The sequence below is a fragment of the Capricornis sumatraensis genome, chromosome 2 (genome assembly GCF_032405125.1).
Source record: "Capricornis sumatraensis isolate serow.1 chromosome 2, serow.2, whole genome shotgun sequence".
In the NCBI taxonomy this organism is placed as follows: Eukaryota; Metazoa; Chordata; class Mammalia; order Artiodactyla; family Bovidae; genus Capricornis; species Capricornis sumatraensis.
In genome coordinates this window covers 85667359-85685270 of record NC_091070.1, presented here as the reverse complement: position 1 = coordinate 85685270, position 17912 = coordinate 85667359, and the positions used below count along the sequence as shown (strand labels likewise).

Below are 17912 nucleotides of genomic sequence, written 5' to 3'. Positions count from 1 at the left end.
TGTGACATCAGTGTGCAATAATGAGAGTTTTGCTGCAGATTCCGGGTCAGAGGTCTGCATGGGTGGTGCCATTTTTAGGCCTTCTGGGTCTGAGACTTGATAGAACGCTAAAATCATATGGCCAGACACAGGTGAGGAAAAGCCACCTCTATGGCTTGACTTGAGGACATCCTGTGGTCTCCCTTACCCCAGAGATCTCTGGTGCCAGCTTATTCTCCTCCACTCTTGACATCTCCACCACAGGAGAAGGCTCCTGTTAAAATATACATGGATCATCTGGGGCAGCAAGATATCCTAATAGTAAGAGTGAGGCTCTGGTCTCAGACAGCCTCAGTTAGATTTGGATCCCAGCTCCACTACTGCTTGAGGTCTCTGAGCCTGGGTCTCCTCATCTATAAATGGTGACGAAAAGCTCTCACATATACCAATATGTGACAGGCACACATCTAAGTGTGTTTATTATATTAACTCATTTGATCTATGGAACAACCTCATTTAGGTACATGCTGTTATTATGTCCATCTTACAGATGAGGAAACTGAGGCCCAGGTGGTTAATTAACTTAGAGTCTAATAGAATTAGCACTAAGTTGAACCCAGACAGTATGGTTGCAGAGTCTATGTTTTTAAGGAACATGTTTGGGAGTCTCACTGTAAGATGGAACAATAGTGACTCTGGTTTATTAGGAGCTTACTCAGTGCCAGGCACTATACTAAAAAGTATATTACAGAAATTTCTCATTAGTTCCTCCCACCTCCTGGATGAGGTAGGGACTATTGTTACATGCTAACTCCCAACCTGGCGGGACAGCCTATACAAGGCCCTCTGATAAGGGCTGGGCCTTCAGAGTAGCTACATCATAGAACTAAGTTGTGTGCATAAATAACCGTGATTCACGGTAGAATCAGAGCTTGACAGAGCTAGCAGAGAGCTTAGAGAGCTGAGTTAAACTGGTGACAAGAACTGATTTGCTTTGATTTTTTTTCCAACAGGGTTTGGGGATTCAATGAAATAATGATAACAACAGCCAACACTTAATGAGTTACTTGCTGTGTGTGTATGTGTGTTGGTGTGTTTTTCTATGTGTCTCTCTGTGTTTACTTCATTCAACCCTCACAACAACGAGAAACAAGCACTATTATTCTCCCATTTCACAATAAGAAAATGGAGTGAAGAAGTCAATAAGTAACTTGTCTAGCAAGTGGTGGACCTTGGATGCTAAAGTGCATGCTCTCTTGTCACCTGGGCTATAGAAAATGGTTAAGAAGCCTAGGAAGTGGGGGCTGGGCTAGGCAAATTGGAAAGTGTTGTAGACCATTAAGTGCTAGACAGACAGGAGTTATCATTCGAAAGAGATAAGGGTCCCAGGAAAGGTATAAAGTGGTACAGAGCTCAGGGCAAACAAAGATGGTCTCTAGGATGAGACAGCACTTGCTTTGGACATGGGCCTGTGTTCTTGGCAGGAGTGAGGAATGTCCAGGGTATATGGGGGGTGGCCAGGTGGGGAAGAGTTTCTGCTAGCATTCCCCCATTAGCAAAGAATGGATGATCAGATTAACTCATTGGCACCTAGGCTCTAGCAAAGTGATTAGGACCATAGAGAGCCTTGGGGACCTCTAGCTGAGATCCTAGCTGCAGAGAACAGGCGGGATGAGAGCCACTCAGTGGGGATAAAGAGGGAACAGAAGGCTGGTAGCAGGGTCAGGGGGTGGGGATCAAACAGCTGACATCCAAATCCTGACATTCTACCACACTCTAGTTACGAGGCCGTGAGCAAGTTACACAATATCGCAGTCTCAGTTGCTTCACCTGAAGAATGAAGATGATAACAGTGGCCTGGCCCTCAGAGGCTTGCACAACTTTAACATGCTAATCTGCACACGGTATTTACTGTGATACCTGGCACACAGTAAGCACGCAGCATGAGCTCACCATTGTTATTTCTGTTATTATAATCCCAGGGTACCTGACTGGGAGGTACCACTATCCAGGGAGGAATGAGGTTAGAAGAAAGAAGACTTGTGTCTACTGCAGTCTGTAGCAGTAGTGTCAAGTCTCTCCATCCTGTCCTACTCTTTGCAACCCCACGGACTGTAGCCTGCCAAACTCACTCTACCAATGGAATTTTCTAGCCAGAATACTAGAGTGGGTTGCCATTGCCTTTTCCAGGGAATCTTCCTTACCCAGGGATTGAACCTGGATCTCTCATATTGCAGGCAGTTTCTTTATCATCTGAGCCACCAGGGAAGCCCCTATTACAGTCTACATTCCTGGTAAACTTACACCAGCAGGGGTGAACTGGGTTGGGAAATGACACAGACCAGCTGCCCTCTCTCCTCCACATTAGGTCTTTGACAATTTTGTATCTGCTTTTCGGGGAAGGCTGGAAGAGAGAGGACAAGGAGACAAAGGCCAGTGGGTCAACATTTTCCTCTGAAAATGGGCTAATAGAGACTGGTCATCAGTGGTTTCTTGCTTGTCATTGATTTCTGACATCTTTCTTTGGTGGTTCTGTTGGACTTTCCAACCTCTTGTCAGTTACTCTCCCTGCTGCTGCTGCTGCTGCTAAGTCGCTTCAGTTGTGTCCAACTCTGTGCGACTCCTTAGATGGCAGCCCACCAGGCTCCCCCATCCCTGGGATTCTCCAGGCAAGAACACTGGAGTGGGTTGCCATTTCCTTCTCCCTAGCCCCTTGCATATGGGCTCTCCATGTGTCCAGACACAGACACATGCCTGTAGGAAAAATGCAGATGGGCTGGAAATTCCTTTTTCTCTTTTTGGCTATGCCACACAGCATGCAGGATCTTAGCTCCGTGACCAGGAATGGACCCTGTGCCCTCTGCTGTCATGGGAGGGCAGTGTCTAAACCACTAGACTTCCAGGGAAGTCCCGGAAGTCCTTTCCTGAACAAGTTAATGGCACAATAGAAGTATGACCAGGGTGGGAGCTAGGGAGAAGAGAAACGTGTACTGACAGGCGCTACTTCACAGGATGAGGATGGGTGGAGGGGCTTGCTTATCAGCATCACACTGCCCTACAAATAAAGTATTACCTCCACTGTACAGTGCAGAAACTTGCCCAAGGCCATGGCTAATGTACAGAGAAGGCAGTCCAACCCAGATCTATTCAATACCCAAAGTTATCCTCTTCCATTAGAGTATGTGGGAGACTTATAGGACGAAAACAAGTGTCTTTACTGGTGCTTGAAAAACGACATTTTGAATGCGCTTTAAACAAAATCTGAGAAACACCACTGACTTGGAGCTGTAGGCTGGGCCAACCTGGCTTGGAAAAATGAATGTTCCTATGGAAAGTACAGCTAATTCCACTCACAGGTCACCTCCAATCCCCAGAAAGCAAAGCACTGGAGGTTGGTCCTGTCTTTTGTCCAGGTAGAAGGCTGCAATTTGCTGTCATTAGCAAATCAATCTCCCATCTGGATACAACTGTTTTCAGTTATATTTTATTACTGATCATTTGCTCAGTGGTTTTCTGTCAAAGTGGAAGGGAATAGGTCAGAAAAACAAGGAGCTATTTCTGGGCACTGGCCTTTGGAAAAACAGCCTTGTTGTGTTTATACATCTTCTCTCCAATTTGCACAACCTGACCACAGAAACATCATCCTCCAAGCCCAGGTAAATACAGGCAACCAAATAGCCTCCAGTCAGTTAATGGCTATTGGGCAACCCAGTGAGCCCAGAACTTTATACTAGGCAATGGTGATAAACAAAGAAGGCTCCTGAGGAGCAGAAGGATATTCCCATCTTGGGGTGGAGGCCCCAAAGTGCAAGTTCTGAGCCCTTCTCGTGACTCTCGGTTTAGTCACCCCTCCTAGCACTCATCCAGTTATACCACCAAAGTGAGGTGTTAGCACCAGGAAGAACCCTGCTGCTGCTGCTAAGTCGCTTCAGTCATGTCCGACTCTGTGCGACCCCATAGATGGCAGCCCACCAGGCTCTCCTGTCCCTGGGATTCTCCAGGCAAGACCACTGGAGTGGGTTGCCATTTCCTTTTCCAAGGAAGAACCCTACTTCATCTCAAAAAGGCAAGAAGAGGAAGAAGAAAGTTTCTGATTCAGCAATGAATATATAGTTGGATGAATCATGTCTCCTTCAGACAATGAAACCAAAGGGAAGAATCTAAATCACCTTCAAAAAGTTGAGTTTGAAAAGAATGATGCAGGGAAAAGGGCTACACAGAGAGGGAAGAAGGGAAGGAGACAGAGAGAGGGGGTGCGAATAGGAGGAGTCTGGTATTTCTATACAGAGCCTGGGAATGAAATCAGTTGGAAGGGAGCCCCCAGGTCCCACACTCCACATTTGGCCCAGAGGCCAAAAAGCCTGGGTCAGCCTGTCAAGAACTGGAATTTTTTTCCAATCTTGAAGCCCCAGAATGAGAACAACCAGCTTCCTCTTCTTTTCCACCAGCTTCTTCAGAGACTTTACTAGTAGAACCCTATCTTCAGCTCTGATTTCCAATGTTGTTTTTGTCTAATATGGGAAAAAAAAGTATAGAGATCTGAAAATAGGTAAAGTTGTGCTGCAGTGGCCCAAACCCCCAGCAATAGCTCTGCAACTGAGATGAGGCCTTCAAACCAGGACTGGAATAGTGGGGTTCACAGGCAATAATTTATGTGAACTGAGCCCAGCCTGGTCCCTTGGGACGAAATAAATGTATTTTCTCTTCCTCTATGTTAGATATTGTCCTTTGCGTTTTAGGGGCAGTGGTGTAGATACTATCCTTTGTGTGTGTGTGGAGGGAGTGACCTCCATAATGAACTTGGACTTTTTGGGACTGCCCCACCAGCTTCATCACCTCCACTCCTACCATCCTAGTCCCAGACCTTTCCTCTTAAGTGGCCTTCCTGCCTTGCCTCTTGCCTACTAGAGACTGATCTTTTAAAGAATATAAGCCATATCTTGTCACGTTTCTGTTTAAAACTACTCAAATGCCCCCATCAGATTTGAGAAGGGTAATTGGGCCCTAACAAGACCTGCACCCAGCTTTCATCTCCTGTCGCTCTCCTATGGCCTACTCGGCTGAAGCCACTCTTACCTTTGTTTCTGAACTCACCAAGACTGTTCCCTCTCCTGGCTTTTGCACTAGCTTTCGCTGTGCCTAAAATATCCCTTCTCCTTACCTGTCATGGAGGTCTTCTCCGACCACATGCAGTGAATTAGCACCACCCCACCATCACTCTATTTTACTTGCTTCACAGCAAAATCATAGTGATATAAACTCAACCAGTCTTGCCTATTATTTGTTTATTTTATTGTCTGTTTTCTCCACAACAACAAAGTCCCTGAAGAGGCACTGTGTTCATCTGGTCTATCACGGAATCCCTAGAGCCAAGCAGAGCCTGGCACACAGCAGACCTCTAAAATTCGTTGGATGAATGCTCTTTTCAAATCCTAACAATCTTGTGAGATATGGGAGAAAACTAGTTTTCTCCTGATGGAAGGCTCCATCAGGCTCAGGATTAGAGTCCTGGTCTGTGAGAACACAGCCCTTGCCTTCCGTCCCAGCGTGAGCCCTTTTTTGTTCCCTTCTCAACACACTTCATCCTCCTCTCCAGGGAGGACAGGCCGGACTTCCAGTCCCTTCTCAAAGCCTCGTGCCGACACCCGAAGTCCTCCCTTATTTCTAGGACTCAGAGACACAGCCCTGGTCTCAAAGTGGACCCTGCCAGGTCCGCGTACTCGCCTCCCCGGGCCCCAATCGGGTGAAGGGTCCCATAAGGTCTATGGCAAAAAGGGAAGGGCCCCCGAGTCGCGCCCCCTCACCCCCCAGTAGTGACGGTTCAGTGGTCTCACTCTGTACCACTCCTAGGCTAGGGACCCGTAGGGCCTAATGGGGACGAGTTGGAAGCTCCGAGCAGCAAGGGCAATGAGGACATCAGGGCCGAACTGGGTACGGGCCGCCTTCGCGTAGCAGAACCTTTCTTCATTGGGCCTTGTTTGCCAGCCGGTAGGCTTTGGAAGAGACACCCCACTTAGCCGTCCCCTGGTCGCTCCCTCCCCCTCTCGGCCCAGTCTGCAGAGGCCCGCCTTCCTCCCTGTCCCGAGCCCCGGGGCTGCTGGCGCCGCAGCGTTCCCCCTCGCTCCGAGGGCCTTCCCAGGCGTGGACCTCTGAAACCTTCGACTGCGTCTGGCGTTTCTGAGCTCCAGTGGGCTAGGGCCTGCGGGTTTCCTGGGGAGGGCGGAGGGCGGAGGCGGGAGGACGAGGCAGTTTCAGGCCTTAGGCCTGCCGGGCCGGGTCGGGTGAAACGCGGCCGTCCTTCGCGCTCCGGGGCGCGCGCGGCCCTGTTGGGATTTCACCGGCGACCCGTAGCTCGGGCACGCGCCTGTCGCAGCCCGCAGGAAGGAGGGGTCCGGCCTGAGGCCCGGGGCGGCGGCCGCCATGGAGATCCCCTCGGCCCAGGGCCGGCGCCTGGGGCCTTGGGGGCGGCCCTGACCGCCCTCCTGCCTGCCCGGGCTGGATCGCAGACCTGCCCCCCGCGGCATTCGGCCACCTCTGCGTCTCAGCCCTCCCCGGGCCGCGCTGCTGCCTGGGCGCGGCGGCGGCGGCGGCGCCCTGTTGAATGGGCTGTGAGGGCCCAGTTTTCAAGCGCTGGCGAACGCGGCCTCCGGGGGCGCAAGGCAGCAGCAGCAGTGGCGACCAAACGGGTGTTGGAGTTGGCGGCGGCCATGGAGGGCCTGGCTGGCTATGTATACAAGGCGGCCAGCGAGGGCAAGGTTCTGACTCTGGCCGCCTTGCTTCTCAACCGGTCTGAAAGCGACATCCGCTATTTGCTTGGCTATGTCAGCCAGCAGGGAGGGCAGCGCTCCACGCCCCTCATCATCGCAGCTCGCAATGGGCACGCTAAGGTGGTGCGCTTGCTTTTAGAACATTACCGGGTGCAGACTCAGCAGACTGGCACCGTCCGCTTCGACGGGTAGGTACATCCCAGCTCCTGCCTCCTCTAACGCGTGCGAACCTGTCACCTCATGGATCTTCCCGTCCCACTCTTTCACTTCATGGAGGTATCACTTCTCCCATTTTTGTATCTCCTGACCTGCCGCATTAATAACCACTTCATCTTCTAGGGCGGATACTCCATTCCATGTTTTGCTGCCCATCCTTATCGCTTCTACCCCTTATTCCCTCTATAGGTAAATAGCCACACCCTCTGTCTTAATATCTAATAGGTATTCTCCAGTATTCTTGCTTGGGAAATCCCAGAGACAGAGGAGCCTGGCGGGCTTCAGTGAATGGGGTCGCAAATAGTCGGACACGACTGAGCACGCAGGCAAAAACCAGTGCTTCTCTAGATAGTGTATGAACAAGCAGTATGGAGGACGGAGCGGCGTTTCAGGTTTTCCCCGTGTCAGGACTGGACTTGTAACCGAAATCAGAAATTAACAAGGTCAGCAATTAACGTTGGAAACCTCCGATGAATTATTTGACCGCCCAATTTTAGCTCTTTGAGTGTCTGATAAAGCCTTTAGTGGGTTATGGGACCTTAATGTCAAAAGAAGCCCCTAGAACCAGCAGCAGCTTCAGCCTCTTGTGGGATTGTCATGCAGCCAGACATCCCCAGACACTATTCTGACTTACACATTGCTGGGAAAGAGACATGTTGGCTGCGAAAATGGCATAGAACCTGGTGTGGGAGAAGATGATGCCATGTAAAATTACTGTTATCCCATCATCTGGGGAAGCTTGATAATTTGCTGTTATTCCACGTGGGGAGTTCAAAAATTCATATTGTCATAGTTAAAATTTGCCATTTAGGTTGAATTGTACATATTTTGAGGTGTCATATTGTTGAATGCAGAATTGTCAGGTTTGACATTTATCTTTTCTGTGTGGATGGTTATAACCTGTTTTACAGATTACAACTTCATGAAGATTTTGCTTCATTGATTGCATTTGTTTTTGTTGACTTGTGCCAGTAGGTAAGCTCTTCTAGCGTTTTCTTCTTTTGAGATAGATGTGATCCAAGTATAAAGATACGTATCTTTAGTTTTGATAATTGAATACTGCTTGGATAAAACTTGATTGAAAAAAACAATTCTTTGAGTTGACTAGGGCATTGTTGAATTTTGATTGATTTTTTTTTTTTAAGTTGGAACAAGAAGAGCTTTTTCTTCTGTTTCAGATTAGAGGGAAATATTTCAGAGTATTACATTTTACTGAAATGATAGCCCATGAGTGGTGGTTAATGTCTAGTACCACCTCTGTAGACATTAAGGAGTTGGTCTTTATCATATTAACCACAGATGGCAACCTGATTCTTGTTTGTTTTCCTTTACTGGCTTCTGTGTCCTTTTTGTAACTCTCTGCATTCCCACAGCCTTTCCTATACACAGAGGAGGAGTGAAGTAGAATGACCTCTGAACTTCGAGCACCATTCCAGTTGTATAAGCACAAGCATCCACTGAGCTATGAATCTCTGCAGTAACAGCTGCTGGATCCACTGCTGCTAAGGAGATTGCTGAGGCCTGTTTTGATGAGGAGAGAATAGTGGCAAGAAAAAATAGTTTTTTCTAAAGCATTTGAAAAAGCTTTGCTTATCTTTCTTAACTGTCAAAGAGAGATGTATTTTGAGGTGGCAATTAAGAGAACCTGAAATGATAAGGAATGTAGCATTGAGCCTTCATAGTGGCTTATCTTGCCCCATATTTTGCACTGACCAGTGAAATTAAGTTTAGTAAGCAAACATATTTTGAACACCTACTGTGTGCCAGGCTCTATAGTAGGGATTGGGTATGCAGAGATGAGTAACATACGGTTCCCAGGAAGACAGTCAGGTGGCGCTGGGTGGGAGGGATTAAGGTGCAGTGGGTAGGGGAAAGATTGGCGAAAATGAGTAATAGCTGCCATGCCATTTAGGGTTACAGGAATCTTTTGGACTACTGAGGGCATGCAGGAAGAGGAAGTGCTCAGGTTTGCCTGGGAGAAGCAGGGAAGTTTTCACAGCTGAGGTGATGTTTGAGCTCAGTCTTAAAGGATAGAAAGAAAGTAAAGAAGGGGAGCAGCAACATGGTGCACTCGCAATAAGTGTTTCAGTGCTGCTGCAGGGAGGGGTTCAAGCCTGGGAAATCAAGAAAGAGATTGTGGGAGACTGGAGTGAGGTGGAGGCCAGATTTTGGTGATTGTCATGTAAAATATCAAGAGACTGGTGAGACTGGAATTGCAAACATTTCTGTCATTCGACATTTTGTCTGAGCCTTCTTCAATCTGTCTTTTTTTGTTTATGTATTATTACAATTATGGATTCATTAGCTGCTCTGTCAAGGTAGCTTAGTTTTTTAAAACTTACTAAATGACTGTGATCGGCCTGGCACTGTGCCCCACACATACTGTGGAAGATACAGAAAAAAATACAAAGTTTCTACTTTCGAGGAGCTTACAAACTAATTAACAGAAGAATTGAAATTTGTGGCCACCTTTCTGCCGACTCACACCATTCTGAGATTATTTTGCAGTTTGTTCCAGTCATTTAGGCATTTCAGAAGTAGAGGAAGAAAGTGTTATTTGCAAATGTCATGATTTCACTTTACACTCATTCCAGACATTGTGAAAATGTTAGTCTGAATGAGGTGTTAATATGAAGCTCACTCACCCCTCAGGGACTGGGTTTTGAGAGGTACTTAGCCAACCCTTCACTTGAGACCCATGGCCAGATAGGGACAGACAGGTTCTCTGTGGGCTTTAGCTTAGTGTTTCCTAATTTTTAGTAATTTATGTATCATCTTCACAGATGTTTGCCAGATTGTTCATCACTTATCCTGTTGTTTTCCTAATATTAAAAAAAAACTCACTTCTTAGCTTCGTCTTAAGCAATAGCACCTGTATGATAATGGGTTTGATACAATCCTTTGTGTGTGTGAGAGAGAGACATGCACAGATATTACAATAACTTCTTTTAAAAAGTCTATATTCTGCCTAAAAACATCTATAAAACCTTGAAAACTAAAGTGAATTCATAATAGAGCCTCAAGGGAGAAAGAGCCACCCACCTAGGTTAAGCCTGGTATTTGAGTCCTTGTACTAATTTTTAGGAGTAACATTTGAGATTATTTTACTTATGGCTTACTCTGTTAAGATTAAAGTTGACATAGATGAGGGGATAAGAAGAAAAGTTACATGAATAGAAATGAAAGAAGAACCTTTAGTTGTAGAATGGGAAGCTGTTAAGAGTGTTACAAAAATGGACCAGAACAAAGGAGAGGCGTCACGTGATCTTGGAATATTGTGCTGGAATATTCTAAGGGCCTGACTGCGCAGTGCCAGAGTTTGTGGGGAACTCTTGTCCTAGAAGAAGTTTGCTGACATGGATAGGAAGGAGAACAGGACCTCTGGGAATTTTGTCGAGTGCTCTTTTAAAATCAGTGCTAGTACAAATCTTTAAATGTCCAGATAGAGGAAAGGCGTAGGGGCACAGTGTCACTTGACTTCATTTAGAAAGTCATTTCCAGTGTATATTTCAAAGAAGTACATATGATCTAATAAATGATTTTAGGACTTCGGTTAAAATAAACTGTTGATCATTTACACTGAATGAATTTTTATTTTCAGTTCAAATGCTTGAACCAGACAATAGATGAGTTTAGGTTTGTGATCAGAAATGTTATTTTTATACATTTTATTTTAAAAGGCGAATGCCAGATTAATGTTGCTTGATTTTTCAGATGAAATACGTGTGTGTGTGTGTGTGTGTGTGTGTGCTTAGTCACTTAGTCGTGTCTGACGGTTGAGACCCCATAGACCATAGCCTGCCAGGCTCCTCTGTCTATGGGATTCTCCAGGCAAGAATACTGGAGTGGGTTGCCATTTCCTTCTCCAGGGGATCATCCCCACCCAGGAATCGAACCTGGGTCTCCTGCATTGTAGGCAGATTCTTTACCGACTGAGCTGTGAGGGACCCCCTAAAATTTGTAATTTTAGACCAGAAAGATCAGTGTTTTATAGTGCTTTTCCCATACTCATTAAGTAAATATTGGCATTTGATTATATTTTTATTTACTTTCTAGAAATACTTATAGAAAGTAAATATTTTTGGTATTTTGTTTTGAGGCAGTATGCAGCTATAACTTTAGCTGTATTTTATGGACAAAAAATGTCATAAGTATTAGGATTATTAGTCCCTTTAATCTTTTTAATGCTGATTAAGGTGTAGAAATTTAAAAATTACTAAGGGTAATGTTCCTGAAGGACATTCTGCAGTGAATATTTTTGTCATTAAGTATTTCAAAATTTTTATTGCCTCAATAAAAATAGATAATTGAAACTTTTTCTAGGCTCTGTCATATCACCATAGGGAAAATGGAAATTAATAGATTACATTGGAAAAAAGTATTAAATGATTATAAAAACCAAGTGACGTTGTTGTTTAGTTGCTAAGTCGTGTTCACCTCTTTTGCGACTCCATGGGCTGAAGCCCACCAGGCTCCTCTGTTCATGGGATTTCCCAGGCAAGAATAGTGGAGTGGGTTGCCATTTTCCTTCTCCAGGGGATCTTCCTGACCCAAGGATGGAAACTGCGTCTTCCGCATTGCAGGCAGATTCTTTACCACTGAACCACCTGGGAAGCCCAAGTGAAGTGTATACTTGTAATTTAACTTTTAATCCTATGTCAGAGTGTGAGTGTGTGTGTGTGTGTGTGTGTGTTGCTTAGTTGTATCTGACGCTTTGCTACCCTATAGACTGTAGCCTACCAGGCAAGAACACTGGAGTGGGTTGCCATTTCCTTCTCCAAAAGGAACTATAGAAAGAAAGAAAGAAAGTGAAGTCGCTCAGTAGTGTCCGATTCTTTGCAACCTCATGGATGGTAGCTTACCAGGCTCCTCCATCCATGGAATTTTCCAGGCAAGAGTACTGGAGTGGGTTGCCATTTCCTTCTCCCTTATGTCATTAGTAGTGGGGAATTTGAGGCCAGAAAAAAAATTTTTAATCACTTTTTTTTTTCCATTTTAAAATGGGGGTCCTATTTATCTTATATGGTTATTGCAAAAGATAATACATGTGAATGCTTATTTTAGTACAGCAGTTCTTGAGTTTTATTTAGTTTTGGTTCCTATTCCTGGCATGTAACAATTTTTTATATTTAAGAAGTGCAAGGAAACTTTTGTAACTATGTAAATATAACTGTTTTAACTATGTATCAATTTTTTGGGTAGATTACATTAATAAGCAGATTGGGGGAAAAAAGCTTTTTAAATGGAAACATGTTTGAACAATGACATGTACTTTTTCCTCACATTTGATGCATTATATAGTCAGACACGACTGAGCGACTGAACTGAACTGATAGTTTCCAAAGATTTTTGTATTTTTAATCTCATGTAAGCCTTTTAGTTATATGTCTTTAAAATGGGCTTAATAATGGTTATCTACCTTATAGGATTATTGGGAGAAGGTTATAATGAGAATTAAATGTGCTCTATTGCTTAGTACAGTGCCTGACACATTGACATTGTTAACTCTGTGTTTAAACTCTTTCTTTAAATTGACTTGTGCCTCTTTTGTTTTTAAATTATATCTATTTTTAGTTAAGGTATAATATCAAGTAAGGTGCATAAATCTTAAGTGTATAAATGTTATAAAACTTTAATTTGCTTACATCCATGTAATCACTTTCTAGATCAATAGGCAGAACATTGATGTCACTTTAAAAGTTTCCCTTGTGCCCTTTCTCAGTCATTTCCTCTCCCTTCCCCTCCCAGAAGCAATGATTATTCTGACTTCTATCTCTGTAGATTAGTTCTGCCTATACTTGAACTTCCTATAAATGGAGTCATACAGTGTACTCTTTTTCTGTCTGGCTTCTTTTTGTTTAAGACAGTATCTATGAGAGTCACCCACTGAGTTGCATTGTATAAGTATTTTAAAATGTCTTATAATATTATGTTATATGAATGTATGGCAGTTTATTTATCCTGTTGACAGATATTTTGGTTGTTTTTAGTATTTGACTATTATAAATTGCGTTGGTATGAACATGTTTGTATATGTCTTCTGGTGGAATTTGCGTTCATTTCTCTTAAGTATATACCAAGGGGTGGGACTGTTGGCTCATAGGGTTGGTGTATGTTTAATACTTTCTCAAGCAGTCAACCACCAAAGTGGTTGAACCAGATTATATTCCCACTAAAAATTTCCATCAACAGGAGGGGTTTCAGTTACTTCACATCCTGGCCAATACTTGGTATTGTCATGTCAGTATTATTAATTTCATCTGTTCTAGTGAATGTGTATTGGTAACTCCTGGTTTTAATTTGCATTTCCTTGCTGAGTAATTATCTTGAACATCTTTTCATATGTTTATTGGTTGTTTGGATATATACTTTTGAAGTATACTTCTTCAGTCTTTTCACATTCTTTAAAAAAATGCAGTTGTTTGCTTTTTTAGTGATTTATCAGATAATCGATTGTAGATATCTCCAGTGAGTGGATTGCTGGTCACTTTCTTTAAAAATTTTTTTTTAAATTTTTTGAAGTCTAATCAGTTTTTTTCTTTTATGGTTTTTTTTTGCATTATGTTTAAGAAATCATCAACCCCAAGGTCATAAAGATAGTCTTTTTTTTTTTTTCAAGAAGCTTTTATTGTTTTGTTTCACATATTATAGGTCTTTGCCACTTTGAAATTTTTGTGAGTAGGGTCAAGGTTACTTATTTTCCAAGCAGATGTCTAGTGGCTGCTTCTTCACTATTTATTAAAAAGACCATACTTTATACCTGAATTTCAGTGGACCTTTGGTCATTAATCTGTGTTCCTGTATATGTGAATCTGTTCCTAGGGTGGGGTTTTTGGTTGTTTTCTTTTGATTAGTATTTATCTATCCTTGTGCCAGTGACACACCATCTCACTGTATTTTGCCCTCCAACTTTATTTTTCTTTCAAGATTATCTTGGCTGTTCTGGGTCCTTCCTTTGTATTACTCTGTACATTTTAGAGTTGGCTTTCCAATCTCTACACACATGTGGATGCACGCACACATATGCCTACTGGGATTTTGATTTGGATTGCATTGAATCTGTAGATTATTTTGGCGGAGAATTGACATCTTAACATTCTTGAATATCCAAAACAATGAACATGGACTATTTCTTCATTTCTTTAAGTCTTTGATTTATCTCAGGAATGAAAGGTCTTGTACGTTTTTCATTAGATTTACTATTAGACATTGGTATTTTCTGGTGCTTTTGTAAATTGTATTTTTTTTTGACTGAAAGAAAACTTTTTTTCTTTTTTAAGAAAACATTTTTGAATTTTGTGATTATAATCATGACAATAAAGATGTAATAAGTGAATTTTAATTAAACTAAATTGTCTGCAAAAGCTACAGTTGGCAACCACCGAATCATTTCAACTGATGTATGTCTCATTCTCTTGATTCATTCTTTTTTAAGATTTGTTTGTGTATTTTTATTCTTTTGGCTCCGCTGGGTCTTCATGGCTGTAGTGGGCTTTCTCTGGTTGTGGTGGGCGGGCCTCTCATTGCAGTGGCTTCTCTCATTGGGAGTGTGGGCTCCAGGTAGGCTTCCCGGGCTTCGGTCGCTGTGGTTTGGGGCTCAGCAGTCACGACTCTTGGGCTCTAGAGCATAGGCTCAGCAGTTGTGGCGCGCAGGCTTTGTTGCTCTGCAGCTTGTGGAATCTTCCTGCATCCCTTGTGGGATCTAACCGGTGTCCCCTGCATTGCAAGGTGCATTCTTTACCACTAGATGACCAGGGAACCCCCTCTTGATTGATTCTTTAGTTTAAAAAATTAATTAACAATTAAATGACGTTTTAAAAGTGAAAATTTAAAAAGAAACTTCAGAAGTATTCAAATTTATTTTGAGGACTGTTTTCCATACAGTAAAATGTACAGATCTTTCTTATGCAATTTGATAAATTTTTTCCCCCTAAATATCCACCCATGTCGCCACTACCCAGTTCAAAATATAGGACATTGCTAGTAGCTTTAAGCCCCTTCCGAATCAATCCTACACTCCCCCCATAGATAACCATATAGGTAGCTGTTACTGAGAATGCTTTTACTTATAGAAATTTTGCTTCATTATTTGAAACTAAAGAAGTAATTGCTTGGATGTTTATAAAGTATGGCTTTTATTTTCAGCAGAAGTGATAGACAGTATTGATAGTTGGGGTTGAACTATGATTTTTTTTTTTTTTTTACCAAGGAGATTGTACTTTTTTTACTTCATAGGATATATAATTCGACCTGTGTTGTATCATTCGTGTTGTAAGGAGCAGTAATTATTTCATTTTCATTGCTTTAGTAGAGTATGTACATACTTAGTAGTTTAGATAATCCTAGGTAAAATTATCTGCTCAAATACTTTTCTTGACGCAGTGTCTAACAACATTAATACAGAGATTGTGGTGGCTTTCTTACTGATATACTGAGAGAAACTATGGTACCTGAGGGTGTTGGGAGGGAGGAACATTCTGTGCTCCTCTTAAGAGCCAGGGAATCAGCTTGGTGGTAAAGAAATTACAAAGCTTTGTACATTTCCTCTGTTTTCTGAAATTTATGTACTTCTGCTAGTAGGAAATCAGTGACTCTTTTTATTTTTTCTTTAAGTTTTTATACTGTGGAAATACTAATAATCGCTCACATTTATTGAGCTCATACTAGGTACAAGTACTATGCTGAGTGCTTTACTTAAATTACCTGATTTTATTTTCACCAAAACTAATGTTTAACTAATGCTCTGTAGACTGAGGTTTGGGGTCAGTGTAAATGATTCCATCCTTTAAATTTATGCTAGGGCAGGTGACCCCCATTTTCTAACTGTTTGCTCTTTTCATGAACAGGTATGTCATCGATGGTGCCACTGCTCTTTGGTGTGCAGCAGGAGCGGGACATTTTGAAGTTGTTAAGCTTCTAGTCAGTCATGGAGCCAACGTGAACCACACCACAGTAACTAACTCAACCCCCCTGCGGGCAGCATGCTTTGATGGCAGATTGGACATTGTGAAATACTTGGTCGAAAATAATGCCAACATCAGCATTGCCAACAAGTATGACAACACTTGCCTAATGATTGCGGCCTATAAGGGACACACTGACGTGGTCAGATATCTTTTAGAACAACGTGCTGATCCGAATGCTAAAGCACATTGTGGAGCCACAGCATTGCATTTTGCAGCTGAAGCTGGGCACATAGATATTGTGAAGGAGCTGATAAAATGGCGTGCTGCTATAGTGGTGAACGGCCATGGGATGACGCCATTAAAAGTAGCTGCTGAAAGCTGTAAAGCTGATGTTGTCGAACTATTGCTCTCTCATGCTGATTGTGACCGGAGAAGTCGGATTGAAGCTTTGGAGCTCTTGGGTGCCTCCTTTGCAAATGATCGCGAGAACTACGACATCATGAAAACATATCACTATTTATATTTAGCTATGTTGGAGAGGTTTCAAGATGGTGATAACATTCTTGAGAAAGAGGTTCTCCCACCAATCCATGCTTATGGGAATAGAACTGAATGTAGAAATCCTCAGGAACTGGAATCCATTCGGCAAGACAGAGATGCTCTTCATATGGAAGGCCTTATAGTTCGGGAACGGATTTTAGGTGCCGACAACATTGATGTTTCCCATCCCATCATTTACAGGGGAGCTGTTTATGCAGATAACATGGAATTCGAACAGTGTATCAAGTTGTGGCTTCATGCCCTGCACCTCAGACAGAAAGGCAACAGAAATACCCATAAGGATCTTCTTCGATTTGCCCAAGTTTTTTCACAGATGATACATTTAAATGAAACTGTGAAGGCCCCAGACATAGAATGTGTTTTGAGATGCAGTGTGTTGGAAATAGAACAGAGTATGAACAGAGTAAAAAATATTCCAGATGCTGATGTCCACAGTGCTATGGACAATTATGAATGTAACCTCTATACCTTTCTGTATTTAGTGTGCATCTCCACCAAAACACAGTGCAGTGAAGAAGATCAGTGCAGAATTAACAAGCAGATCTACAACCTGATTCACCTGGACCCCAGAACTCGTGAAGGTTTCACCCTGCTGCATCTAGCTGTCAACTCAAATACCCCGGTTGATGATTTTCACACCAATGACGTTTGCAGCTTTCCAAACGCGCTTGTCACAAAGCTCCTGCTGGACTGTGGTGCTGAGGTGAATGCTGTGGACAATGAAGGGAACAGTGCTCTTCACATTATCGTGCAGTACAACAGGCCCATCAGTGATTTTTTGACCTTGCACTCTATCATCATTAGTCTAGTTGAAGCTGGCGCTCACACTGACATGACAAATAAACAGAATAAAACTCCGCTAGACAAAAGTACAACTGGGGTATCAGAAATACTACTTAAAACTCAAATGAAGATGAGTCTCAAGTGCCTGGCTGCCCGGGCAGTTCGGGCTAATGACATTAACTACCAAGACCAGATTCCCAGAACTCTTGAAGAGTTTGTTGGATTTCATTAAGTGACTGGATATGTAAAATCGTTTAATGTGGTGCTAAAAAGTAAAGGACTTTAATCACAGACAATAGAATTATGTGTTCATAAATTCTACTTTTCTTTCCACTACCCCTCCTCCCTACGTATCCTTCCTTAGTTTTGTATTTGGTCTTCTTGTCTCATGTGGTTATTGATTTCAAATACACTTTAAACAAAGCCACATTGTTTAGTGTAACTATAATCTTAAGGTGTTTGGATATTGGTCACTTAGCTATTTTTTTTCTTTTTTTTTTAAGGAATATAAAATATTTTGTTTATATAACAAGGGACATTTATGATTTAAAGTTGATAAATGTTTTACCAAAATTGCCTAGAAAAGCATTTCTGTTAAGCCTGTGTCAGCGTGTTCCCCTTTGCAGCAGTTTTGAGGATTTCATGAAGGAAAACAACTAAAAGAAGCATTAAAAGTAATGAAATATCCAGATGTTCTGCA

The 17912-nt window shown here is 42.8% G+C and overlaps 1 protein-coding gene across 1 annotated transcript; it reads left to right on the top strand.

Moving 5' to 3' along the window:
* The first annotated feature begins 6593 nt into the window (after positions 1-6593).
* Positions 6594-17579, top strand: FEM1B (fem-1 homolog B). The gene is made up of 2 exons (XM_068965669.1): positions 6594-6934; positions 15809-17579. The coding sequence occupies exons 1-2, from the start codon at positions 6687-6689 to the stop codon at positions 17442-17444; spliced, it is 1884 nt and encodes a 627-aa protein (XP_068821770.1). The 5' UTR covers positions 6594-6686; the 3' UTR covers positions 17445-17579.
* The last annotated feature ends 333 nt before the right edge of the window (positions 17580-17912 follow it).

Excerpts from the sequence above, each read along its gene's own strand:
- FEM1B (XM_068965669.1), top strand. The coding sequence starts at position 6,687 with ATGGAGGGCCTGGCTGGCTATGTATACAAGGCGGCCAGCGAGGGCAAG. Across the intron at positions 6,935-15,808 it reads GGCACCGTCCGCTTCGACGG|GTATGTCATCGATGGTGCCA; the intron begins GTAGGTACATCC and ends TTTCATGAACAG.